At 36.6% G+C, this 16203-nt stretch overlaps 1 protein-coding gene across 2 annotated transcripts in view; it reads right to left on the bottom strand.

Annotated features, from left to right (window-relative positions):
• Nucleotides 1-2889: 2889 nt before the first annotated feature.
• crmp1 (collapsin response mediator protein 1) overlaps nt 2890-16203 on the bottom strand; it is a 15988-nt gene continuing 2674 nt past the window's right edge. The window contains exons 1-14 of one of the 2 annotated variants that reach the window (XM_073842239.1): nt 14953-15163; nt 14026-14114; nt 13063-13247; nt 11649-11813; nt 11182-11243; nt 11018-11098; nt 10864-10932; nt 10654-10774; nt 8665-8821; nt 7167-7308; nt 6914-7084; nt 5903-6082; nt 4939-5104; nt 2890-4359 (exon numbers count right to left, since the gene is read on the bottom strand). In XM_073842239.1, coding sequence (XP_073698340.1) covers nt 4268-4359; nt 4939-5104; nt 5903-6082; nt 6914-7084; nt 7167-7308; nt 8665-8821; nt 10654-10774; nt 10864-10932; nt 11018-11098; nt 11182-11243; nt 11649-11813; nt 13063-13247; nt 14026-14114; nt 14953-15000 — 1728 coding nt within the window. In that variant the 5' untranslated portion in view covers nt 15001-15163 and the 3' untranslated portion in view covers nt 2890-4267. Of the gene's footprint in view, nt 4360-4938; nt 5105-5902; nt 6083-6913; nt 7085-7166; nt 7309-8664; nt 8822-10653; nt 10775-10863; nt 10933-11017; nt 11099-11181; nt 11244-11648; nt 11814-13062; nt 13248-14025; nt 14115-14952; nt 15164-16203 lie in introns of those variants that run through there. The other variant, XM_073842238.1, reaches the window with a different exon arrangement.

Below are 16203 nucleotides of genomic sequence, written 5' to 3' on the forward strand. Positions count from 1 at the left end.
GTAAAATATGAGTCCTCTATTCATTGCTTTCTCCAGTAAAAAAGTATCTTAGTCTGGATCAGGAGAGAAATATGCATAGATGAAAACAGGCCAAAACAGTTCTAAGCATGTAGTTGGACAGTTTCTTTTTTTACTAGAGGAAGCGTTATGGATTATGGACTGGTATTTTGGCAAGTAGCGACAGTTTAAAGTGAAAATGCCTTAATGATGGGTTTGTTTCTTACAAACACACAGATTTTTACTTCACTGGACATTAAATTATTGACTGGTGACTTATGGATGACTGTGATGTTTTTATCAGTTTGGATAAATTCTCAATCTGATGGCACCCAATCATTGCAGAGGATCCATTGGTGAGCAAGTGAGTGTTTGATGAAGAAACACATCTACATCTTTGATGGCCTGAAGGTGATTACTTCTGTAATGTAATGACCATCACATTAGAGATACTTCAGTGAAGGAAAAAGGTCAATTTTCAATAGTGACTGACTGTTACATTTTTTCATTCTAACTCCAGTATCTCAAAAAATGCCCAAATGGCAATGCCCAATATAATGTAGGCCTAATAATAAAATTGCTAAGGAAAGAAGGAGACAAACCAATGTTGTATTAGATATTGAAGACTAACGTCTAAGAGTTTATAATGAAAGAGGAGAGCTGTGAATTAAAAATAACACAACTAAAGAATAGTAGATACTTAATGGGATAGTTCACCCAAAAATGAAAATTTTATCATTGTTTACTCACCCTCAGGTTTTCCTCAACCGATGTTAGTTTTTTTCTTCTGTTGAACACACAAGAAAACTTTTTAAAGAATGTTGGTACACAAACAGTTGTTTCCCTCTATTTGGTTACCAGCATTCTTCAGATGATCTTCTTTTGTGAAGAAAAGAAGAAAGAAATTCATAAAAGTTTAGAACAACCAGAGGGTGAGTAAATTTTGCCCGATTTACTTAATAGATAAGGCTACACTGTGTCATAAAGACATATTTGGACACTTAATCCAGACATAAAAATGCATTTATGTCATTGAATTACCACAATATATAGACAAAGACACTATTTGGTTGTTAATCTCTCCTTCAGGCCATATACGATGTAGATGAGTTTGTTTCTTTGCTCGCCATTGATGAGTACATTTTCATTTTTGGGTAAACTTTTTGTTTAATTCAATGTACTACAGTACACCCTATAAGGTGCAGTCACATTAGAGATATTTCAGTGAAAATTTTTCAATATTGTTTGATATGTTTTTTTTTTTTCATTCTAATACCAATATCTGAAAAGCAGGATGGCCAATGGCAAATATACTTGCTATAAAATAGCTAACAGATAAAGGAGATAATCAATGTTATTGTTAGATATAAAAGAATAAAACATCTAAGAAACAGTTTACTATGAAATCGAGAGCTGAGGAAAATAATAATAAAACTAAAGAATAAAAGATACTTAAAGCGATAGTTCACCCAAAAATGAAAAATTTAAATTTAAACTTCCAAACCTGTATTAATTTCTTTCTTCTGTTGAACACAAAAGAAGATATTCTGAAGTATGTTTGTACACAAACAGTTGCTGGTAGCCATTGATGTCCATAATAATTTCTCCCTACTATGGAAGTCAATGGCTACCAGCAACTGTTCAGATGATCTTCTATTGAGTTCAACAGAATAAAGAAATTCATAAAGGTTTGAAACAACCAAAGGGTGAGTTAATGATGACAAATTTCCATTTTTATGGGAACTATTCCAGAAAACTAGTACTAAGTAGGACATCTAGTGGTGAACATGTGAAGCTACAGATGAAAACGTTATTTATTAAGTGAAAATTTCATGACAGTTAGTCTGTCTGTCTTTTGTTCTGCGTCTGTTTGTAAGAAGGTACTGAAAAAATCAGTTTTCTAGCTGACTAAAAGAGGACTGCAGAATGTTTTTGTCGCTGCATTTGGGCTCCTTTATGTTAATCCTTTTTTCCATTTTGCAGGTGGTGGAGTAATGTATCTTCTATATCTTGCCTTTATTACACAACCACCCTACAATGATTGATTGAGATTTCTGTTGTTGGATGTAATAATAAACATAGCAGTCTTTATTTACTCCCGACATCTGAGCCGCTGAAGATGCAGAGGATTAAGGTTACTTTCATTTTTCATTTTTCAAGGAAAGCGCCTATCCCGATCTACATATGCGCGTCTATGTTAGTATGAATCATTCATGATGCAGCTTCATCCACAGCAGAAGTGAGTCTAAGGGTTTATTATGTATCTTTGCAAATGGCCTTTCTTAATAATGTGCTAGATAGCCAGATTAGCAGCTAAACGCAGCTAAATTCGGCTAAAGTAAACATTACGGCTCCTCATCCCATGGCAGAGAGGGGTGGGGCGAGCAGAGCTCATTAGCATTTAAAGGAACGTGCAACAGAATAGCTCGCTCTAAAAAGGGCTGATTTTGACATGGTTAAAGTGTTTTTTACACTAACATTGAGAACTTTTAACCAAAGTATGTTATAGACTTCTCATTAAGACCCTAAAGAATCAAGGCATTCGATGGCCCCTTTAAGAATCTCACTTGCTTGGCTTTAGGCTTTCTTTTTTAGCTTTTCATCCATTGTTTTTTTTTTTTTTAGATGTGACTTTTGCTCTGTCTGTCTCCATCCAAGCAAGCTTTGTTTTTACAGGTGTTGAAGTTACATATTAAATTACATGAATGGGGTGTGTGTGTCTATGTGTGTGTGTTTTTTGGTTTGGTTTGTTTTCCAGACAATACTGGCGGAAATTCGATATTTATTTGTTGTCAAGATTTGTGTATGTTTTCTAGAGAAATTTGCCTACCTAAATTTGGTTAATTTAATAATCCCACACAAGTGAAACACATAGCAGCAGCTTCAAAAACATCTATTTATGAACTTTATTTCACCATAGCAAAGTGAATATCATTATCAACAGTCAATGAGTGCATCAGTGGATATCAGTCTACAAAAACTAAAATGGCATTGGTCATAAACACTATATATACCATAGGCAATACAAAATCACAATGGGGTACGGAAAACAATACAGCAGGCTTGGCCTTGTATTGGTCCAAAACAAGTGCAATCACCATTTATCCAGTGGAAGTTCGGTATTAAGACTTTTAGCATACAGTACACAGTGACTAGGCTAGTGCCACTTGGATGAGGAGCAATACTGTACAAATCTCACAATAGAAGAAAAAACAGGCAGATAAAATGAAAGCGTTTTCAGCTCTTCTTGAATGCATGTGTGAATTTGCATCGCAAATGAGTGTTGCAGATAAAAAAACGAAACATCTTGCGGCTTGCATATAGTTGCATTCTTTGCTTTTGCATTTGTGATACTGAGGTAACGTAAATACCTTTTTCTAGTCAACATCTAATTTTGCAAGAAGCAAAATCTACACAAAGAGCCTGAAAGAGCTAAAATGGCATGCAGCCTTTTTCACTAAAGGTAAAATTCAAATAAAAAGTCATGTAACGGTTTTCTTGTAAAACAATTCAAATTTGATAAGTGATATAAAGTATAAAGAGCATAAGAATTAAAAGGTCAGATGTCAATAATTCCAACATTTAACAGTGAGATCATGCAATCCATCACCATTCTTTACCACAAACAAACTGATAACACAGAATTAAACATTTCAGTGCACAAGGAACACAAGAGTTAAAAGTGCTTGTAAGAGCAGATCGTCACCCAGCTTTAGAATGTACTTATTAGTGGCACATCTATGCCAAAACTGATCTCAGACCTGCATTCTAACACTTTTCCCTTATCATCACTAATACAAGTTATCTTTAGTTCTGTAAGTTGTCCAGTAGGAGGAGCACCATTTTGTGGGATGACTAGTGACCGGCTTCACAGGGCTTTAAAGCAGGACATTATCACAAACACTGGGGTCACGTCAGCAGAGTGAAGGTTTTAATAACTCATAAAAAATTTAATTATATCAGCATTGTTTAAATGCTACTCTTTCTAAAATTTGATATAAAGTATTTTCTAGTGATTGTCTAGCTATCTATAGGTATCTGTCTAGATGTGTACAATGCACACAGTAATACTGATTGTAGATGGGACATTTACTGCACAGGTAGGGTACAGTGATATTTTGACATGCATGCGTTGCACAAAAATCTTTTAAAGCATGGCCCTGTGAGAGGAGAACACTGATGATTTGTCAACAGATAGAACTGTAATAATATTCAACACACAGACACATACATACACACGCTCTCTCAAAGTCACATGGGAGCTGCAGGTTTAACCAAGGCTTGTGATGTTGGAACGGCCACCAGGGGGTGCTACAATGCGGTGGCCTGAACGCCGAGGAATGTTGTCATCTATTTGAGCCCCTAATAGTATTGAAATAATCATAAAAATATTTCATTTCGTTGTAAAATACTGATAGATAAATATATTGCTACATTATTCAAAGGAGTTTGGGAATATAGTTTTCTTGCAAGAAATAGTTTACACAAAAATGAAAATTCTGTCATTAATTACTCACTTTCATGTTGTTCCAAACCTGTAAGAGCTTTGCCGTCCTCAGAACACAAATTAAGATATTTCTGATGAAATCCGAAAGCTTTCAGACCCTGCATGGACAGCAATGCAAGTACTACATTCAAGGCTTGTAGCTTCATAAAATTAATGTTGAACCACAGATGTCACATGGACTATATTAACTATGTCTTTACTACCTTTCTGGGTCTTAAATGTGATAGTTATGTTGCTGTCTTTGTTTGCAGGGTCAAAAAGCTCTCAGATTTCATCAAAAATATCTTATTTTCTGTTCTGAAGATAAACAAAGGTCTTGTAAGTTTGGAACGACATGAGGGTGAGTAATTAATGATATATTTTTTATTTTTGTGTGAACTATCCCTTTAAGGAATATGTTTATTAGAAAAGGTAATTTCCTTTATGGTTCTCACCTGATAGGCTGAAGTTAGACTGATGCAAGTTTCTGATTGGTGGAGGCTGGTGTGTAGTGGGCGAGGTTTTGGCGGAGGGTGCTGGGGTTATGTATTTGGGTGTCACTGGGGCATCATATACTGGACCGTCATACATCCCACGAGAAACTCCCTGCTTGCTCATCACCTGCCAAGCAAGAGTAAACTACAGGTTTGGTGCTTCTTATACAGCTGAGGTCAAAAGTTTACATACGCCTTGCAGAATCTGCAAAATGTTAATTATTTTACTAAAATAAGAGGGATCATACAAAACACAAGTTATTTTTTAGTACTGACCTGAATAAGATATTTCACATAAAAGATATATTTTCAACACAAGAGCAAAATAATAGTTGAATTTATAAAAATGACGCCGTTCAAAAGTTTACATACACTTGATTCTTAATACTGTGTTGTTACCTGAATGATTCACAGCTGTGTTTTTTTTTTTGTTTAGTGATAGTTGTTCATGAATCCCTTGTTTGTCCTGAACAGTTAAACTGTGTATGTTCTTCAGAAAAATCATTCAAGTCTCAAAAAATCTTTGGGTTTTCAGCATTTCTGTGTATTTGAACCTTTTAAAAAAAACTATGATTTTGAGATTCAGCTTTTCACATTGAGGACAACTGAGGGAGCAACTATTACAGAAGGTTGAAATGCTCACTGATGCTTTAGAAGGAAAAACTTTGCATTAAGAGCTGGGGGTTTAAACTTTTGAACATAATGAAGATGTGTATATTTTTCTTATTTTGCCTAAATAACATTTTTTTTTCATTTAGGACTACCCTTTAGAAGCTACAGAAGATACATGTTTCCTAGAGGACAAAATAAGTTACATTTACTCTGATCTTCAAATTCAAGAAGTTCTCTCACTCTTTTTAACATAGCTAACTGAGACTGAGGGAAGTAATTGAGTGAAGGTCAGTGAATTAATGAAGAGTCATACCTTGTTGCGGTACTTAATGCGCTGGTAGGCAATGTCAGGGAAGGGCTTGCGGGAGATGAAACGTCCAGTCCCCTGCTGAACCTGAAGCTTCCCTTCCTCAAACACAATCCTACCCTGACTGACCACATAAACTGGACCACCACGACACTCCATCCCCTCAAAAATATTATACTCCAGAGCCTAGAAACAGAACAAGAGAGAGATATTAGGAAAAACCCTTTCTATTTTCACAGATTTTCCACTGTTTATCAAGTGTAAAATCACTATTAATATTTTGAAAGCTTTTGATATTTTTTTCAACATCCTGTTACAGATATATAAAATGTAGTATTAAAGGGGAAATATCATAAAAATCGGACTTTTTATTTTTGTTTAAGTGCTATAACCGGGTCCCCGGTTTATCTACCAACCTAGAAAACGTGAAAAAGGTCAACCCGGTAACTTTGTTTTGGTAAGCTTTCTTTGCAAGCATGTGAAAAAACGAGCTGCTCAGATTTTGCTTCCTCCATGACATAGAAAGTCAAAAATTTGACAGTTTAAGCGCAATAAGACATGAAAGAAAACATGTTAGTTTAGTACTCACATGCCGTGTGACAGCTGCTTCCTGTGCACATGCTTCGGATGTGTGTGCTCAGAAAACTCTATATCAGTAGTTTAAAAACTAATATGGCTTTAAAACGCATGATTTCAGTGCAATAGACACAATAATCAAAACCAAACAGATGTTTTTAGCAGAGTATCTGATCATGATGTACAAGCTGTAAAGGCACAGCCCTATTCTGGAAAAGGGCTTTCACTCAAAATAGGCATTTTTAAAATGATATAATAAATGATCTGTGGGGTACATTGAGCTGAAACATCACAGACACATTCTGGGGACACCTGTCTCTTATATTACATATTGTAAAAAGAGGCATAATAGGTCTCCTTTAGATGTATGTATAACTAAATAAGTTGCTTTGGATAAAAGCGTCTGCTAAATGAATAAATGTAAATGTTTTCAATCCTTACCGACTGCTGTGCTTTGGCTGTGATGGTCTTGATATTGTTGGGGTCCCAGATAACAATGTCAGCATCTGAACCCACTGCTATCCGACCCTTACGGGGATACAGGTTGAAGATTTTGGCTGCATTAGTGCTTGTTACTGCAACAAACTGATTTTCATCCATCTTTCCCATAGCCTGTAGGGAACAAATTGAGTGGTGACCTGATAAATGCAATTTTTACCTCAATCCATATAAACATACATGCAGATGCACTTACCACAGCTTTGTCCCAAACAAAACCCATTCTCTCCTCCACTCCATTGGTTCCCTCAGGTATAAGGGTAAAGTCGTCCTTCCCTATAGCCTTTTGAGAAGTGCTGTAAGCACAATGTCCACTACCTACGACCTGCAGATCCCCACTAAATAAAGACAAAAATGACTTTATTTCTTAAAAAATAAAAACTGTAATATTATGAAATAATATTACAATTTAACACAACAGTTTTAATGCAATTTATTCCTGTGATTACAAAGATGAATTTTCAGCATCATTACTCCAGTCTTCAGTGTCACGTGATCTTTCAGAAATGATTTTAATATGCTGATTTAATTCATTAAGAAACCTTTCTTATTATCAGTGTTGAAAACAGTGTTTTTTGAAAAAACGGTTATTGTTTTTTTCTTTAGGATTCTTTGATGAATAGATATTTCGAATAGAACAGCATTTATTTGAAACAGAATTCTTGCGTAACCTTTTGAATGTATTTACTGACAGTTTTAATGAATCCTTGCTGAGAGGTGTGTGCCTTTCTAAATCATACTCATTCAAATGAATTCGCCACAGTTCAACTCCACTCAAAGTGTAGTAACATCTAGAAGCAATATGAACGCTCCTAAGCTAAATTTTGAGTGTGCCTGAAAAAGGTATGAATACTTATGCAACAGGGTCTTTTCAGTTTTTTATTTCTAAAAAATTTGCAAAGTTGTTACAAACCTGTTTTGTGCTCTGTCATTATGGTGTATGAGATGTAGATTGATGTGGAAAAAAAGTAATTTAAAGCAGTTTAACATAATGCTGCAACAAAAGAAAATGTGATTTTTTTTTTGCAATGCACTGTAAGCATCCATAATGCTTGACTGTTATGCTAACAAAAAATCCACATCATGAAATGGTAAAAAAAAAATGAAATCCACAAAATGCAACGCATCCTACTGAATTCTTGTCTTCGCATCCTACATATAATGTTTAATACTTAAAAAAGAATCTTTGATCTTGTTCTAGAATTTCCACTCATCCTTTGGACTCGACTAATGTATCCATGCTAAAAATAAACGTCCTCTCTCCAGCTGTGTCGGCCTGCCTCTGTGTGACTGTGTGTGTGCGTGTGTGTGAGAGTCCCTGTGCCTGTGAATGTGTGTGTGCATGTGAAAGTATGTGTGGCTGTGGATGTCAACATAATGACATCTCTCCCATAGTCTAGCAGCCTGCAAGTCTACAAGTTGTGTGTGTGTGTAGTGGGGAAGGAGGAGAAGGAGGGTGCTCTGTAACCATGGCAACAGGAGATGAAAGCCTGATCTATTTTTAGAAATGGGGCCAGGAAAAGGTGTGTCTGCGGTCTGGGTGTAGCAAAGAGCCGAAGTAATCGAGAGAGAAGATAAAAAAAATGGGTAGATGGTGCCACTTGGCATAAGACTTCAGTATTACACTGCATCTACACTAACTGTGCAAATGTCACAGATGTCTACAATTGTAGAAATAACTCAGAATTATTTACCAGGCCAGCAGAGAGTGAAGGTGGTCAGGTGTTGTTGGGTCAGGACTGAGGGGTGGAGAGGTCACATAGGCTGCTGCTTTCGCCCAGTTTTTGCTCCAGTAGTGGGATCCATCGGTTGCCAAGCTGGCTGTGATTGGCTCCCCAAAAACAACAGAGCCTAAAGCCAGTGGAATGAAGAGAATACATTCATAAATTGTAGGAATGGCATATTCAAGCATTGCAATTAAAAGAGTGTTCGTTTTTTTCCCTGGAATGGTTTCATGTGATGTTGGATTTGTTTGTGTCACTGCAGTTCTGACTTGAAATTTCCTTTGAGTGGCGCTTTAACTCTAAACCTCTGTGACGTTTTAAAATAACATACCATATGCACTACATCTAAACCTAGCCAACTGTACACAAAGAGTGTCATGTCTTTCATGGGATTCTTACCCAAAGATTCCGAATCCTAAGTCCAATTTCACACTGGCTGAGCTACCGAGCAAACTTGTTACAATCACAGCCAAGGAATAAGGGTCTTATCTAGTGACACGATCTGTCATTTTCTAAAAAAAATGTAACATTTATATACCTTTTAATCGCAAATGCTTGTCTTGCACTAGTTCGACTTCACGCATTGTGCAATGATGGAATTACTGACCCCCTGTTTACAAAGCCAAACACCATTTACCACAAAGGTAAAACAACAATGTCAGATGATTTTGAAGTTGAAGGAGAAAATGAGATGGAGTTTTTCTGCCCAAAATACACAGACAAAGAACTAACCACATGGGACTTTTCCAAAGAGATTACGTAATGCTTAAAGACATGTAAATGCATTGCAGAGCTAGTGCAAGATGAGTATTTGTGGTTAAAAGTATATTTTATTTTATTTTTTAGAAAATTACCTATCGTTTCACTAGATAAGATCCTTATTCTTCAGCTGGAATTGTGTCGAGCCATTTGAAGCTACATTGACACTGCAATTTGGACCTTTAACCCATTGGCTACCATTGAAGCCCACTATATGGAGAAAAACCAACTGGCGATAGGTCTGGAAAACTAAACACACGGAGCTTTAATCATAACTGTTCTACCGCCATTTAATACTGAAAATCATGTATCATGTAATGTTGGCTGAGCGTAAGATATGTCTTTTAATGGATTAGTTCACTTCCAGAATGAAAATCTTTTGATAATTTACTAACCCCCATGTCATCCAAGATGTTCATGTCTTTCTTTCTTCAGTCGAAAAGAAATTAGGTTTTTGAGGAAAACATTCCAGGATTTTTCTCCATATAGTGGGCTTCAATGGTAGCCAATGGGTTAAAGGTCCAAATTGCAGTGTCAATGTAGCTTCAAATGGCTCGATATACTTTTATATACTAGTATTTGTGGTTACCAAGTAACCAAGCAAGTCTTTAAGCATTACGTAATCTCTTTGGAAAAGTCCCATGTGGTTAGTTCTTTGTCTGTGTATTTTTGGCAGAAAAACTCCATCTCATTTTCTCCTTCAACTTCAAAATCGTCCGACATTGTTGTTTCACCTTTGTGGTAAATGGTGTTTGACTTTCTTTGCACTTTCTTTGTAAACACTGAGTCGGTAATTCCGTCTATGTCACATGTGCATCATTGCACAATGCGTGAGGTCTAACTAGTGCAAGACGAGCATTTGTGATTAAAAAGTATATAAATGTAATTTTTTTAGAAAATGACAGATCATGTCACTAGATAAGACCCTTATTCCTTGGCTGTGATTGTGTAGAGCCCTTTGAAGCTGCACTGAAACAGCAAATTGGACCTTCAACCCGTTGGCCACCATTAAAGTCCACTGAATGGAGAAAAATCCTAGAATGTTTTCTTCAAAAACCTACATTTCTTTTTGACTGAAGAAAGGAAGACATCTTGGATGACATGGGGGTGAGTAAAGTATCAGGACATTTTTATTTTGCAAGTGAACTAGTCCTTTAATATGTATTCAGCATGCAACAGTATTTCACAATATGCAGTCACCTTTCTTCCGTGCACTGGCCACAGTATCAGCTGCACTCTTACTCATCACTTTGGTGATGTAGACAGGGCAATTGACACGGTTTCCAAGGGTGATAGTGCGGAAAACAGCCTCCGCCTCCAGCTGTGAAACAGACAACCAATTACATCATGCTTAAACAGTTACTCTGTTCTAACTTCTAGTTAGTTCGCCACTTGGTTTACTGATCCCACCTCCTCTGGACGGCTCAGCGGGTGGCCCTCTGGACCAGTGATGCCCATTCCCAAGATTTTGCTTTGTTCCTTTAACACAAATGTTGCAAAAATATCAAGTGGCACCAAAAATGTGTTTACACTGTATGGCATTTGCTCATTAGACAAGAGGTACCTGTGCTATCAGGTCTCCATTCTCTGCGTGCACCAGCACCACTGCCCCCAGCTCCTTAAGGAATGAGAATGCTTCATACAACTGGATGAGAGAAAGAGAGAACAGATTAGTTATTTTAATATATTATAGTACAGATTGGTTTATAGAAAGCATTGATAGCTAACCTGAGAGTCAGGCATTTGGAATAACCCTTTGTAAGCCATGAACACTTGGAAAGAGTTGATTCCTGCCAAAAAAGAGAGCATTAACACATATTTTGAAACACATAAAGTACCATTCAAAAGTTTTGAGTGTGTGAGATGTTTTGAAAGAAGTCTCTTATTCTCACCAAAGTTGCATTTGTTTGATAAAAATACAGTAAAACTGTGATATTGTGAAATATTATTGCAGTTTAAAATTTGAATACCATCATGCTTGTTTTCAAATGTCTTTACTATTTGATTAATTTAGTGTGTCCATAGTGAACATTTGTTGAATATCTGAACAGTTGTGAATTAACAATCATCAGCATTTGCTAAAATTTGTGCCTCTGAATCCGTATAATCAAGTTGTGTGGCTTTAAAAGCACAAATACTTTTAGCTTTCCAAATAACACTCTTAGATATTGTCACATCTTTAAATATGTGTTCACCTTTTTCCTGTACCAGCTGTTCCAGCTCTTCCTTCACACCTTCATGCCAATGTGGGATATCCACATGAAGTGAATAATCACAGCAGGATTTCTTATCAGCCGCTTCCTGCCACTTCTCAAAGGCCTCCAAAAGACTGTCACCAGGCTGTGGAGTCACATGGTCAACTGAAACAGAAGATAATGGATTCTGCTCAAATGTTTTGAAGGATTTTTGAAGATTCTAATGAATATTTCCTATTATGTTCCACTGAAGATGCTGTTACTTTGCTGCCTTAGTGCTTGATTACTCTATTAATTTCTATATGTTACTTGGAGACTTTCTCACATGCACAAAGGCTCTTTTCACTCTTTGTGGCTGGAAATGTCACTCACAATAGCTATTAGTTCTAATTCATTGTTTAAAGAAAAATAGCTACTGTAACCACAAAAAACTCCTGGCTCAGACTTCTCGAGGAAACCAAATCTGATTGGCTGTAGCTGACATGCAGGATAGGGCATGTCCTTGTAACAGGCAACAACAGACATATTTGGGACACTGCTTTGCTCTCGCAGGGAGATGCAAGTGAGTTCCAGTCCAGGCTATTTGTATACTCTTTGCTAGGGAAGTTGCTTGGAACATTTGGCACTGCATCCTAAATATTCAACATGCTTGAATCTTTGTCCAAATGAGACAATCCTGAGATCAAATATCATTTTAAAGGGGTCATCAAATGCCACAAGTTTTTCCACAAGTTAATATGATTATCTGATTCTTTAGTCTTAATGAAAAGTCTATAACATACTTTGGTTAAACATGTGTCAATGGTAATGTAAAACACACCCTTTTTACCTTGTCAAAAAAAAAAAAAAAAAAAAAACAGCTCAGAGCAACACATTTTGGTGCATGTCACTTTAAATGTTAAGGAGCTGTGCTCACCCAGCCTCTCTCTTCCGTAGGGTGGTGAGCAGTTTTTCTGACACTGTAAACTTCATTCATTCTTTAGCGGCTCAGATGTCGGGAGTAAATTAAGACTGCTATGTTCATTATTACATCCAACAACAAAACACCTCTTAGGAGACTTTCTTGTCTACCCCTGCTCCGGTGTCGAAACAACTGCGGACAGTTTTCAGCTCCCTCAGGGCAGGTCTACACTAAAAAGGCTGTGTCAGTCAACAATCATGGGAGGAGCCTGTGCAAAACTACATCACTCTACCAAGAATCTGTGAACAGCTTGATCTGACAAAGTGGTTGTGATTTATAGGGATTTAAAAAAAAAAAAACAGTAGATTTTTTTTTTATCATTATAGGATGGTTGTGTACACACGTAGCCAAGACACATTTTAGTTCAAACTACATGTTAAAGTGAATTTTGCATCTGATGACCCCTTAAAGTCCATTTTTTTAAGATCAGGTTAACAACTCATCCAGACTTACTGATCATGGTGGTTCCTCCTGCCAAAGCAGCTTTGGTGCCCTGGTAGAAGTCATCCACAGGTGGAGTGCCCAGGTAAGGCTTATGCAGGCAGGTGTTCACATCAATACCTCCAGGAATCACTATACAACCATTAGCCTCAATCACCTTAATGCCTCCCGGTACAATTAGGTTCTCCCCAACCTGTCTGAAGGTGAGATTTGATAAAGTTTTATAAAGAGCAAAGAGGGCCAGAGAAGGAAAAAAATATGAATATGAATATTATTATTCAATATTTAAAACAGTTATATATAACAGTATATTTTTTTAAGATTATTTGATGAATAGAAAGATCTTAAGATCCAAATTGACCAAAAGTGTAATAAAGACATTTATAATGTTACAAAAGATTTCTGTTTCAGATAAATGCTGTTCTTCTGAACTTCCTATTTATCAAAGAACCCTGAAAAATTAATACATGTTCTTAAGCAGCAAATCAGAATATTATAATGATTTCTGAAGAATCTGGAGTAATGATGCTAAAAATTCAGATTTGCAATAACCAAAATGAATTACATTTTAAAATATATTCAGTTAGAAAACAGCTATTTTAAATAGTAAAAATATTTCAAAATTGTACTCTTTTTTTGCTGTACTTTTGAAATGCATGTTTAGTGAGCAGAAGAGACGTCTTTAAAAAACATTAAAAATCTTACTGTCCAAAAACTTTTAACTGATATTGTACTACACATGCACTATATCACGACATATTTAAATAGGTATATAATTGAAACATAAAGGTTGCCACAGGAGAACTTCATATGATACAAAGTAAAACATGTTATGAAATATAATGCAATTCAATTAGGTGAGGTTTCATGCATACACTATTAATATTTACAACAATGATATGCAACTGCTAATAAAAAATTGCCTTGTGCATTGAAAAAAGTGTGCATTTGCTTGTGCATGAGCCGAGGTCTTACTTAATAATTCCATCTTCCACGTAAACGTCGGCATATAGAGACTGGTCATCATTAACCACTCTTCCACCTTTAATCAGCAGCCGCTCACTCTGAAGAAGAGAGGAGGAGAGAGAAAGAGCAAGAGAATGAGTGATTCCAACAGCAGTTTAAGCCTAACTTTACCTGCTATATTTGCAATTCAGTGAAGTGCTCTTACAACCACTGATAAAAGAGCCTTCTGCACAGTTTCAGCCTCACACTCTGTGAATGGGTGGGGTTCTATGAACAGAGAAGAGCAAATGTGGTAATGTGGAAAGATGTTAGGTTGCCATGGTAACCTCGCATCATCCAGTTGTCAGGACGGCACATACCCTGGCGCTTTCCTTAGCTGATTCAGCGTTCACATTCAGAGAAAAAAAAAATCAACATAACGCGCTATTCCTAGATGTCATTCAGGTATAGATTGCACAAAATGCTTTAGTCAAGGATTAGGGTCATTCTAATCCATTGCTCATAACTACAGGCAAAATACAACACATAGGGCAAATATTCCTATGTTCTTTGTTTTAATGTGTGCACTGGCTTTTCAAAAACTGTCTGTTGAGTCCAGATTTCTGCTCTTGGCCACCCTGTTCCGTCTCGTACGCATATGCACTCGCCATTTGTCAAATGAAACGCGCCCAACAAAGCTACTGTAGATTAATGCACAGATTCATTATTTCAATTTTAAATGAAAACGGAGCATTCTTCGCTTCATGCACGGCAGGGATGTGTGCCTGGCTTTGCCACATTGTACCCGTAATGGTCACCTTTCCGTTGGCTGATTTCAGTGCTCTTCTAAGCGGCCTCTGCTTTGTTGGCTCGCTAAGAATTTAATCCCTTCTCGTATTCCTCCATGCGCAGGATTTGCCGGGGAGCAGCAGGGTCGCCTCGCAGCCGGTGTCTTACCGTCAAATGCGGGATGTTCTTCTTTCCCTGGTAGCCCGTCCCAGACATCTCTCCTTTATGATTTGAGGAGATGAACAATGAGCAGTCACCCGCTTCTTTGTGCCACCAACCAACTTAACGAACTAGCGCTCCGTTAGTGCTGCACAAGCGAGCGCTTCTCCCGAGGGGTGTGTGTTTGAGTGTGTATGTGTGTGTGTATGCGAGTGTGTCGCTATCTGTTCGCCTGTTTGAAGACGTGTTTTGTATTGGAGTGTATGTTGGAGCGCCCCCCATCACATGAACAAAGAGAGAGAGAGAGAACTGAGAGAATTGGTAAGAGAATGTTGGTGTTATGGGTCAAAAATGATCTACTGACAGTTTTGTAAACAGTTATAAATAACGTTCTATTAGCATTAATAAGGAAAGCAGACATTTTGGCATTCTTGGACTGCTACAAATCAGCGTTCTTAGAATGTTGAATTAAGTTAGGGACGGGTAAATTTTTTCTGAAGCATTATGGTAGGCTAATTGGTAATCTTAAATCTCCTACATTTTTGAACATAAATTAGTTAGCAAGGTATAAACCAACATATCTGAGCTAATAGCTTTTTGTTACTGTACAATGATAATAGGGCCTAGATAATAATAGCCTAAGCTACTGAAAGGTCACATGATAACCCAAAGTTAAAGAAAACCGGCTAAAATGTTTTCAAAGTGACAAACCTGAGAGTAAAGTAATGCAACAGACATTTACTAAACCAGTCAAAAGTTTTTGAACAGTACGATTTGTAATGTTTTTAAAAAAAGTCTCTTTTGCTGACCAAGCCTGCATTTATTTAATCCAAAGTACAGCAAAAACAGTACAATTTTGAAATAGTTTTACTATTTAGCATCATTACTCCAGTCACATGATAATTCAGAAATTATTCTAATATTCTGATTTGCTGCTCAAAAACATTTATTATTATTATTATTATTATTATTATTATTATTATGTTGAAAACAGCTGAGTAAAAATTTTTCAGGGTTATTTGATGAATAGAAAGTTCAGAAGAACAGCATTTTTCAGAAAAAATGTAACAATATAAATGTCTTTATCATCACTTTTGATCAATTTAAAGCATCAGTGCTAAATAAAAGTATTAATTTCTATAATTAATACCATAATGCGCCCCCCCCCCCCCAAAAAAAACAAAAAAAAAACAAACAAAAAAAACAGTTGACTCTTTTGAAGCTTTTTATTTCAGATAAATGCTGATCTTTGGATCTTTC

Source organism: Garra rufa, chromosome 6, assembly GCF_049309525.1.
Source record: "Garra rufa chromosome 6, GarRuf1.0, whole genome shotgun sequence".
NCBI lineage: Eukaryota > Metazoa > Chordata > Actinopteri > Cypriniformes > Cyprinidae > Garra > Garra rufa.